The 12,179-nt window shown below is 44.8% G+C and overlaps 1 protein-coding gene across 1 annotated transcript in view; it reads right to left on the bottom strand.

Moving 5' to 3' along the window:
* LOC119446156 (mucin-2-like) overlaps positions 1-12,179 on the bottom strand; it is a 192,220-nt gene that overhangs the window by 16,392 nt on the left and 163,649 nt on the right. Inside the window, exons 5-9 of the mRNA XM_049663953.1 lie at positions 10,056-10,112; positions 6,004-6,048; positions 5,599-5,658; positions 3,497-3,547; positions 1,552-1,599 (exon numbers count right to left, since the gene is read on the bottom strand). Of these exons, the coding sequence (XP_049519910.1) occupies positions 1,552-1,599; positions 3,497-3,547; positions 5,599-5,658; positions 6,004-6,048; positions 10,056-10,112 (261 nt within the window). The remainder of the gene's footprint in view (positions 1-1,551; positions 1,600-3,496; positions 3,548-5,598; positions 5,659-6,003; positions 6,049-10,055; positions 10,113-12,179) is intronic.

Raw genomic sequence — 12,179 nt, 5'->3', positions numbered from 1 at the left:
CTCCACCGAATCCTCTGCCGCCACAGAGTGCATTTCCCTTTCCTCGGCACTCTAGTAGACTTGTATAACGGCACTCTAATAGATTAGTTCTGTGGACTAATACGACACGCGCGACTCCGCTACTTGCTGTTAATCTCAGCTACAACATCATCCACTCTCATTTGCCGTCCTAATTCGCTTTGCTGTCTTCATATCTTTTAACGTTACGCCTGTCATGTTTCCGTTCCAGCGCTAGTGGCACGCCCCTTAGCTTCTATTCAAGTCTGTTTTTTTATATTGTAAGATTCGGCGCAGTACGTAACGTACTACCGTAATCATAAGCTTAAATAATCTCTATTTTATCGTCTTAAGGGCAATTTTAAAGCCGCAATTTCTCCGTTGCTTAGGACATTAATGAGTTAAACTCTATTGGAATTAGGTATCTTGCAGGAATTAGTGTCATATTCAGGACTTCAGCCATTGACTAAAGAAGGCTATGTAATATACACGAGTGTGAAAGAGAGAGAAAACGACGAAAGACGTAATCAGGCAAGCCTGGCGTTGGAGATAGGATTTTTAATGACAGTCGTTTATGAGATTTTTTTTTCGCTATCTTAATGCACTCAATGACTTATGATAATAAAGTGTGCACCTATATCCATGTTAGGTTATTCTAGTGCGTTATTTGCACGGTGTTGTCTCTGATATTAATTGGATATTTATTGCAACATATTGTCTTAGGTTGTATTCTGCTTCTTGTTATTTGGTTATGAGTCACCTGCAAAATCCTTTGAAATGCACGTTTAACCTCAACAACACAAGAATGAGAGATCACGTACGGGTTTCTTGTGTGCGTGTTTGCGGATGCTCTGTTTGCAATAGGGGCCGTAATTTGCACTTCAACATGGATATTGGAATTTCGTGAACTGCTCAGGAACATTTCTTCTTGTCGGTTTACGTTGTGCGTGTGTGTGTGTGTGTGTGTGTGTGTGTGTGTGTGTGTGTGTGTGTGTGTGTGTGTGTGTGTGTGCATGCGTGCGTGCGTGCGCGCGCGCGAACTTTACAACTGTTGCTACTATATTGTTACTATGGTCTTTTCTCTATCCTTTGTTTGAAACTTTTTTTTTCGAGCACATCAATAATTAAGAGAACGAGAGTAGCAGCTGCTGCCTTACAGTTACCAACGTCTATTTGAACAGTGATGATAATAATGAGATGATGATGTTGATATTAATAATGATGATAATAGAAAAAAAGATACTTGTTAAATTATGCTGCTCCATAAAATGGATATTTAGGCTTCTTGGTGCATATTAATCACTCTACTTGGACACAGCGCGACCATAGAACGACAGGCAGACAGTAAAAAACAAGCACGCACACATACACAACAACAACAACAACAACAACAACAACAACAACAACAACAACAACAACAACAACAACAACAACAACAACAACAACAACAACAACAACAACAACAACAACAACAACAACAACAACAACAACAACAACAACAACGCAACGCTTCCTCCTTCCTTTCTTTATGCTTTGTTGCCCGTCAGCACTCACGTTTGTTGCCTCCATATGGTGGACGATGTGCGTTGCTGATGGCACTCTCTGGAAGGAAACGAAAAAAAAAATGTATATATAAACAGATTTGGGGTTTGAAGTGCTAATATAACGATCTGATTATGAGGCAGGCTGTAATATGGGACTCCGAATTAATTTTGACCACCTGGGGTTCTTTAACGGGCACTCAAATCTAAGTGCACGGGCGTTTTTGCATTTCACCCGCCGCGGTGGCTCAGTCAGCTAAGGCACTACTGAGCACGAGATCGCGGCGGCCCATGCGGCCGCCGAAATGCGGCCGCGGCGGCCGCATTTCGATGGAGGCGAAATGCAAAAACGCCCGTGTGCTTGCGTTGTAGTGCATGTTAAAGAACCCCAGGTGGTCAAAATTAATCCGGAGCCTTCCACTACGGCGTGTCTCATAATCAGAACTGGTTTTGGCATGTAAAACCCCAGAAAGAAGAACATTGTTTTGCATTTTTTCCTATGACCATCTTTCACCGGATTATCACTGCTATCAAGTTATCGCTTGATGCAAGACGCGCCTACCGTATCCGAAACTTATTGAACATTGTCGCCAATTTAATAGCGACAGAATCTTGTCTAATCAGATTGCTCGCACGGCGACGCGCATAGTGTTGTAAGGTACGTCCACACTAGCGGCAAAAACGCGCGCGCGGCATGCCGCAGGCGGCAGAAAGCGTGCCGCGAAAACAGGCGAGCGGCAACTTCTTCCTGCCGCGGAGCGAATGGGTCTTGGAGCCATTTTTCGCGGCAGGCCCCTTGTCGCTGATCGGGGAGATCAATAAGGAGCGGCCGATTCATTCACGCGGGCAAATGCTATGCAAGGAAATATACCCCCCTCACTCAGCATCGCTGATCATAGCCGCAGTGAATCAAGCTGATAGCGATTCACTTGCTCGCCCCGGCGACGCCCGAAAGTGTGGCCATGCCAAGGCAGGTGCGTTATGCCAGCTGCGACATGCCGCGCGCGTTTCTCCCGCTAGTGTGAACGTATCTTTACAGTGCTCAGCGATTGAAACGCGATACTCGGACCGCATGGCAACCCGCCCTTTTCGCGCCGCTGGTGAACGCTGAGTGGGTCGAATGCTGTCACAATCCATTACAAAGGCGATCGCCTTTCGTTTGACAGAGAGAAAAAAACAAACACACACACTTTACATCGGCATCCCCAGCGCCCAACGGTGGCGCGAAACATTGCCGGCGATCACCCGCTCCGAGTAAGTATCTCTCGTTTCAATCGCTGAGCACTGCACGTCATCGAATGTAAACGAGTACACCAGCGATTACTCTGAGATATGCGGTGATACATGGTTATAAACAGCGGATATAAGACTTTACCCCGCGTCAGTTCAGATTCGACGACCGACGACTGTGCTCGCCTCTATCGTTATGATTCGAGTTTTGCATGCTTTTTCTTTTCTGGGGCACGGGAGTTGGGCCAAATAGAGAGCGAAATTCTCCACTCGCACTTTTTGGCAGTGTTTACTTCGTTCATCGTCGCAACAACGTGACAGTACGTTCAAGGACGCGCGTCCCTATTATGCACTGGCTTTGTGTGTGCCACGAAAAGACAAAGCGTCATCGTCCTAAACGCGTGCGCGCGTTTCGCGACAACTGCACTCCTTCATCTGGCCGCCACACTATACAAACTTTCTCCGAGTTATCGCTCTCCATCCTCTAATTGCCACTGAACAAGCAGGCCACGACTATATAGTGTTGCTCTTGGGGTCGACGCAGCGTGTTCGCAGATTTTGTTTTTTCGTGACTCAATTGTATAGCATCGTCTCGACGGTTCGTGAAAAGGTAGCATGTCGCCACGGCCCTGGAGGAAAAAAAAAGTTTGGCTGGCCCAGGAAAGCAGAGCTGAGTGCACTTCGCGTTTATTAGTTTATCTGTGCTCTAGCGTGCAAAATGAACTTACGTGATGGTGGCACCGGAATTTGAGGAACAGGGTCACGCTCGCCGTACGGCCCTGCGAAAGAAAAAAAGAAAATGGAGAAAAGGTGACACTATTCGCTGCGCTTTCGATGGGTGTCGTTCTTTTCTCGTTGTTGCTGAGGAGACGAGCAGACCAAATAGAGAGAGAGATAGAGGAAAGAAGCAGAACGAAGAACTTAATGGCGCTGCTTAATTTTATTATTTCTCGCTACATTACGGCGTAATGCTGTTAAATACGAACACTTTGTTTTCTCTCCCTTCATGCGAAGAGAACGTGCGGTCTTTAACTTAATCGATGTGCTAGTGCCCTGCCGGGTAATATTTTTTTTTATTGTCTTTTATTCGTCAGTGACGTGAAGGCGAGCCTGCACCAATAAGACGCGGGTATATTGCTTGCTTCTTTGTTGGTATTGAGCTGGTTTGTTCATTTGTTTGCCTGAGTAATCCAGTCACGGAAAATAAGCTTAACCTTGTTTACTGCACTGCGAGCCACTAAAACCTCTTAGACAACACGCGCGAATGAGATGCAATTATCGTCAGGCTCGAAAAGCTTTTGTCGAGAGCGACTCACACTGTAACCTGAGAGATTTATAAATATCGTGTTCCCTGCTGAACGGTAATGCAATATATTTAGAAAGCTTTGATTGGGTTAGGCGTCTGCTGTCGACAACTTCTTCTGAGAGACGACAGGCATAGCAGATATTTCACTTCACTCGCAGTAGTAGGTAGCAAAACATCCAAATGTTAAGAGATGGGGGCATCTCGCTGGGGAATTTCATCGAACGTGGAGAGAGAGAGAAAAAAAAAGGTGTTTAATAGTAATGCACTTTTTTCTTTCGTTTAAGAACGCAACGGAGTGCCATTCAACAAAAGAAGCGACGTCGGCGATTCACACAACCCACTACTTCGAGTTCACGTTTTTACTACATGCTCCAGAGACGTTACAATTTGCAATTGTAACGTCTCTAATTATTCAAGTTATTGTCGCCTTCGTTATATCTATCTTTCTTTTTTTTGTAATGAGTCAAGATTTTTTTCTTGTCATCGCAAATAGATTTTCACTTTTGTTCTCAGTTGAAATGACAATGCAGCATACCACGACGCTACCGACAGTGTAGATCTGAAATAGGAGAGAGCTGTTTGCCTAAAAGATAAGTGAAAACAAATTTACACATGCGATATCATGGTTCTGTGAGCAACGCGCAGAATTGTGGTGAGCATACGCACACTCTCACGTGATTAAAGAATCATAATAATTTAATTGCGTCGTCTTGATATCCGTGTACGACGGATAGCATCTATTCATCCGTGTTATCTATTTTCAGGTGTTTGCAGCAGCCGTGTTGCGTTTTAGACGATATAAGAATTATCATGTGCGCCGGCCCACCTAACGATCCAACCTAACCAACATGCGACTAACCTAACCAAGAGGCGAACCTCGCGCTTAACTCGTAAATAACCTGTCAGTGTCCGGATACACGCTAATATAATCGAGGCCTTCTATCTCTCACCTTCAACAGTGCTGATAATGAAAGCACTGTTATATCGGTTAGACCAGGTTAAATGCGTAAGAAATCCTGCTTGCGCAATTTGACATAATTCGCCCTCTCGTATTTCTTTCTCTCTCTCTCTCTCTCTTTTTCATCGTTATCGATAGAAAAGTTTCCGTAGTTCTCTTTCTTTCTTTCAAAGTATGCCGTGAATCAGATTACGAAAATTCCAGTGCGAATACAAACGGCACCTTTTAGCTTGTTCTTTTTCTCATGCACTTCGCAGATGCATAAAACATTGATTTAAACGTGTGTGATTCTATTTCTACCATAGTTTTATTGCTATGCTGTATATCAACATATTTTGGATCTTAAAATATGATAAACAAAACACCTCCTTGCCAATAGTATCTTTCCTTGTGGATCTAAAGCGAGAGACAGGAGGATAGAGGCTTGGAGTGATTAACAGTGATAGAACAAGTGATGTCGCTGAAGCCAACGTTTCCACAAGGTAGCTTGTCGACAAGGGGACGTTAGCCTCATCGACATTCCTAATTGTTCTAGCGACGTCCTGCGAACACTCGTTGGTACTTACTTGCTGGTAGGGGCACTCTCGGAGGCACCTGTGGTCTTTCCTGAATCTTTGTCGAAGTGTCTGCGCGCAGATTGGACGAAAGTAAAAAGGAATACACACAGTCAAAATGAGACTGAAAAGAAAATATTGAGAACGTGGGATATTCTTAACGGCCATAGGTGTTGGCGGTAAGGCCTTCATCTACAGGCGAGCGCACTAGAGGAAGAGGCCGAGGACAAACCAATCTAATAATAATAGATTGGAGCACAGTTCACAATCTAACGCCATACTACTAATAAACGCTATAGGAGGCATCCGAAACAAATAAGAAGAAGGATAAAACAAACGCAGTGGCGTGAATGCTCATAGAGTAATAGCAGATCAGGGCAGAATTCACTATCCTTCTCTGATCGCGGAAAAACTTACCTTTTATAGGTGAGCCCAGCCTTCGGTCTATGCTCCTCGCCACATCTGTTTCGAAGGAGGGGGATAAGTTGCAAGATTTCAGTACACGAAACGGCATTGTCAATCCGCGTTTTTGGATCACGAAACTATATGCATGACAGAGGCCCCCATCAGAACAACGAAGACGTTGTGATGACCCTGTAAGCCTGCGGGCGAGGACTATAAATCAGGCTTCCTATACGAAGCAATGACAAAAATAATAAACGAAAAAAATGATCGCTTGTATGCGTTGCTTTTATGTTCGCCTAATAATGAATGTTTACTGATTTCCTGTTGAGATATGGAGCGCTGAACTGGAAGACAAGAGCTATATTTTTCGTTGTCGTTTCGTTTGTGATATTTTTTTTCTTAGGTCGTCCACCTTTTTCGGCGGCGCTTTTGTGGACCGCAACGCAATCAGAGCGAAGAATAACGTCTCGGGACCCTTCACATTCACGCAGTTCGTTGTTTCTTAACCGGTAACTACGTAGAACGACCACACAGAAAGGATTTTTCTCGGCCATCAAGATTAATGACCTGAACGCTTTTTTTTTTCGCGCTTTGAACGAACAGGTTTCTCACTTATGGTATTTTTTTTTTCAGCGCGCTTTACGTTTTTCGTGGCGTTTTATATGAACGTTTTTAAGCCGGGGAAATTGCGAGACTAGGTTTTTATGGAGCCCGACGCGCCAACCGTGCCACCTCGCCCGCATACGCAAAAAAAGTTGAGCGTGATAGTCGCTGTCATTTGTCACCCAGGGGTATTTTAAAGGCATTACAAATCGCGCTTTCTCACTCCGTCTCATCTGCATCGCTTCCACGTCCTTCCTTACTTTACTGCTTTCACGCCCCAAAGAGAGAGAGAGAGAAAAAAAGAAGCCCACTTTAACATTAAACATTCTGGGGCTTTATTTCAGGTCCTGCCCAGACGGCCGCATATTCGATCAAAGTACAAGAGAGAAAAGATGTGTCAACGCCGTATCCTCCAGCCTCTATTGCAGTACACGCTATCTCGGTGGTCACTTCGATCTCCTTATTCGCTTGCTTCCGCGAACCGCCGATACATTATGGGCTCCCCCTCGACCGAAGGCTTCTTCTACGATACCGTCATTGCGCTGTCTAGGCGCCACAACTTCGGCGTCAATCACAGGTCGTGCGGCTAGCGATTATGTGTCCGCCACGTAAACTGTATGAGACACCGAGTCGGTAAATCTAAGCTAATTTCGTTTATTCGTTTTTTTTTAGGAATGGCGCGAGGAAGCTTATAAAAATGAGAAATATGGTATTTAGATACTGGCCTTTTATAACACACTTAGTGGTTTGCAGAATTAAAAAAGAAAATAACCACGGAGTTCATTTATTCTGGCATTTATGGTAGACGTTTCGCGTCTTACATATACGGCCAGTTGTTTGAGCTGTGGGCGACGTGACGATGAGGAAGATGAGGCGCATGAAATAATGCCATGATATAAACCAGAGCACCAACTCAGCGACGCTGCTGTTGTCACGCGAGGTGAATATAAAACGAAAGTATTGAGTCGCCATTCAGGCAAACTACTGCAGAACACTTGTAATTGTGACTGCTTCTAAAAACCGGCGCCTAGGTCGCCCCGCTTGCGACAGATGGCGCAAGAAGCGCCGTGAAATCAGGTACAAGTAGGCTCCCTACGTAAAATCTGAGGCGGCGATGGAATTTGTAAGCGTGAGACACTTATGGTTCTAGTTTGGTGCTAAACATTGTTCTAGCGGATAAAAATGCGGTCTAGCGAAGACAGGACAGACGCTATAGCCTCTCAGTTGGTCTAGCTAGCCCAGTGTCCTGTCGTCCTCTTTGCTCGTTCGTGTCTTATTATTTTTTTTTCCGCTGGAAGAATGTTTATTTAGCCTGTAAGTGCTCTGGTTTAGATTTGTAGAAACCTCGCGAATGTTGCGTAGTCACTTGTTGTCGTAGCTATGTCCAATATTACCTACATCACAGTTTCACTACGCGATATGACATTGTTGTTATTATTATTATTGTTTGCCACCGCGTAAACAGCAGCGTTACATCGCGAACAGTCGATTGTTTCGCGATAATTTTTCGTCTGCGGCGGCGTCGGGAGAAGGTGCTGTTGAGAGTCACTCTTGAGGCCGGCTCACCGGGATAGGTTGCTTTGAGAGTGTTCGGTTTTTCCTTGTAGTTTCGTACGGGGTCCACATCGGGATTGACCACTTGCGGTTTCTCGCCGAGATTCTTCACCGACTCTGTTGGAACAGTAGCGGCGTCTGAGAGAGCGCTAAACTGTAGTTCTACTTCTGAAGCATGCTCTTTCTGTGCATTTTGCCTTCTGAAGTATCCTTCTGTAGTTAACTCAGCACGCTAACCTTAGTCAAGGTGGGGAAATGTAACAGCGAGATTCATCTGTAACAAAGATCGATTACAAGCTAATTCCTTTTTCTTGGCTTATTGGGAGGGGGTTAAAGGATGAAAAGTCCGCAGTCAAGGTGGGGGTTGACTGATAGAAACGCACTGTGTGATAAAGGTCGCACGAACTGGATAAACTGCCTCCCAGAGGCTGGCTGACGTTTCTATAGATGGACCTATTTTTGTCAAAGGCGGTCATGTCATCCTTGTTGTGTTAATTTTAACGGGTTTGTTCGGCGGCGGCTGTCTGCAATGGAAAGCGGACAGCGATAGCACGTGGCGTAACTCTACTTAACTCCCTAAAACTAACACCCTATGTTGACAAGGCCATCTTTGGGAAAGATAGGTTCACCTAACGAAACGTCGGACAGCCTGTCCGAGGCACTGTACTCTAGTTAATATACTTTTATGAAAGGTGATAATCGAAAATTTTGCAAAAAAGGATAAACGTGCTGAAGAAGGACTACGCAAAATGCCTTCAGTGTGCATCGACGTGTTGAATTGTGATGCCATGAAAAACTGCGCTTATTACGCATTTCTGTGAATTTGCGAGCGCAAGAATCTCAGGATATTAATTTTAGTTTTCGTGAATTTCCTGGCTGTCCGTAAAAGTAAAGTTCGAGAATGAGCAAAAAAATGCATCAACCGTTTGGAGGATTGACGACTTGGGTCTTTTCGTCCGTGTTGTGCATGGAATCTGAAAAAAGGGGGCGTAGGCGAAAAATCTTTCGGTTCTCGTACGGTGCTGTAACGGTTCGAATAAACTAATCAAGAGTTCATTGATTGCGTTTTAGGCAATTTTCTCATGAACGTGCTAATTTTTCAACGCTTATATAAATAAAGAAGTTGAGTGATTGAGAAACTCTATTTGAAGGTTGAATGTTGAACAAATAACTCTAAAATGTGTTACTTTATGTACTACTGATAACTGAGATCGCAGGTCGTGCCTTGACCGTACCTCTCTCCGAGCCAAAGAGGACCTGAGGCTTCTCGGCCAAGTTGTCGACGGGTTCGTGACTCAAGTTCACCACCTGGGGCTTGGGATCGTTTTGTTCCGGAGGTTCTGAAAACACATCCACGGCTACCATTCCGATTCTTTTGAGGGAAACAAGTCAACGACTTTCGCAGTAAAATCACACGTGATTGGAGGCACTCACGTTTTACCACACGAGAGAGCCGCATGTATTGAGCAAGGGCACAGGTGCAGATCTAAACAAGTGGGCTGCTTCAATCGTTCGTCCTTGGGTCATGGTAGCTATTTCGTAAAGAACAACATGTTACCTTTATGAACAGCTGCCACGTGTAATCTTATGTGACTGTGACGTAGGTTGTATTGGACACGATGAATGTAACTTGGCATGGAGTAGTCTTACAAACGCATAACTTTATGTGTTCTTTCTTTTCAGAAGTCGCTGCCGTGTTCGCATCAGCAGCTTTCAGTAGATTTTACTAGACCCAAAGTAGTGCATCCTGTTTCACACTGTGAGTATCGTTATTCAGTATCAGTGTGAGCAAGTTTGCACGGGAGTGATGATGGTTCAATGGCGATGAAGTGAGGCGTCCTATGAACCTAAGAATGCATTGGGCAACAACAATAAGGATAGTCATGAAAACGGCACTTTTATCTTACTTGGTGAGCTGACAGTTTGCGGCAGTTGGTATCTTGTTGGAGGCTCTCGTAAGGAACCTGAAAATGCAGACGTCCATGAGTACGCTTCACGAAGGTAGACATTTGCGCACGGCACTAAAAGCGTAGTCTGGGCGGGCTTACTTCCTCCGCGATACGTGAAAGTGTACTATCCAGGAACATTCAAGTATACTGCAATAATAGTGTGCTTGAACACGCTGCCAAGAACAGTTTATATTTAAGGGGACCACAACACAAGTTCCATGTTCATGCATTATTGTCTTTTTTTCTGAATGGTTGATTCATTTCTGGGAATAAATAGTGTTGCCGCTGCAACAGCACTGGTAAAACATGTGAAGCTTCCCGGATGCCGAAGCGATCATTAAAAACCACGCTTCTTGTTTTACTGGCGGTAGCATACCTATGGAGCCAGCGAAGCGTTTCGAAAGTTGTCCATGCGTGCGTATATCATTAAAAATTGTTTGCGAGAGCTGGCTTCTCCACAGTAAGAGTGTTTCCGGGGCAAAGCTCGCTTTGACGGTTTGCAACCTTCCTTATTTCTGTTTTATTGCGATAGCAATTCTGTAGACATCCCAGGCGAATTTTCACCGTCGCCATGATGTCCGGTGTATATTTAAGGAATGCAACGACGTCCCTTGTTGGACAGGAAACTAGAAAATGCCGGAACGTGTCTAGAAAAAATTTGTAAAATAAATCGCAAGAAGCCGTTTGTGCAACGTTCACTCAGCGTTGTTTACCAGTACCCGACCACGCGCGGAATGTCATTGCCCCGTATTCAGAAATGCTCCTTAACTTGAAGCTCATGCTTGAATTGCAACGCCTGGCGTGAACGTGCCCAAGATATGCACTGCCTTTTCTTTGGAGCGTTCAAGTCAGGCGTTATCTTAACCAAGGTCTTAAAGTTAAGGCGCATTTCTGAATATGGGGGTTACACAGGGCAAACGCAGCGTTGCGTTAATGCTAGATCAAGTGAGCATGAAAACTACGTTCAGCATGAAAAGTCGCTCAGCGTAAACCTCCCTTTGCGCTTTTTGCCTTCACGCTGTCATCAGTGTGGGTGCAGGTCTATGTTGGAAAAAAAAAAAAGATCTTGTATAACAGTAAAAATAGGTGTGTGCGGCTGGCCGTCGAGGCATATCATATAAAGAAGAATACAGACACAAGCATAAGTAGAGCGTCAACCATGCTGCATGACGCTAAGGTTTTGTACCATGATGGATGATTAATAGGCAGCAGAATAATATATTTATATATTAGATATTTTGATTAATTCGGACGCACTGGAATTGCTGGCGAGAAAGCATACATTGCTATTGTAGAAAAAACGCGTTTAGCTTAAACTAGAAATATGCCGCTTCGGTTAGTTGGACAGCCACCGGCGTCCCGTTATGCGCGTAGCGGTTACTAAATGTTTGAAAGCAAGAAGTTCAGCAGACGGCGCTGCTGCTTCCATAGGCGACGAAGGTGACGGCAGCAACGTGTCCTGCAGTGATGAGGCCGACTGTTGCTGTATCCCGGGCGATGTCTTTTTTGCGGATTTCTTAGCGCTGAGGACACTGGGCCGCGCACCGACGATGGCATGTAGAGTCATTGTAACACTGTATTTGAAGTTGTCGTCGACGACGACATACTGCTTCAGACAATAAAAAAAAAAGATTTCAATTCGTTAATTTTGCCGTCATTTGTTAATTCGGCTTTTTGGATAATTCGACCAAACATTGCGCTACTGCAGGGTCGAATTAACGGGAGTCGACTCTATTCCGAAACTTTACCAGCGAGCTTTCGATTCTTCTGCAGACGCTTCCAGTTTATTTGGCGAAAACGGATGCTGCAAGAAAGTTAACTTTGCTTCGTTGCAAAATGACACACGCTTTGTGGAGTCCTCTGAGCGTTCTTTTTTTTTTTTGAGGGGGGGGGGGGCAGGCTGCGTGTTCTGGACCCTTTGTTACGACCGCAAGTGCCAGCTAGCGTTTCCCGCTGCGATGTAACATTGCGCTACCACGCATGTCCAAAAGTTAACATTTCCGAACACCTATTCTTACTGTTTTGCAACGACCGATAGACTAACGCTCCATTACTGCGGGGGCTAAGAAACCCTCGGGCATC

The sequence above is a fragment of the Dermacentor silvarum genome, chromosome 3 (assembly GCF_013339745.2).
Source record: "Dermacentor silvarum isolate Dsil-2018 chromosome 3, BIME_Dsil_1.4, whole genome shotgun sequence".
In the NCBI taxonomy this organism is placed as follows: Eukaryota; Metazoa; Arthropoda; class Arachnida; order Ixodida; family Ixodidae; genus Dermacentor; species Dermacentor silvarum.
Note: the sequence above shows the minus strand (reverse complement) of the source record. Positions and strands in the feature narration are given on the sequence as shown.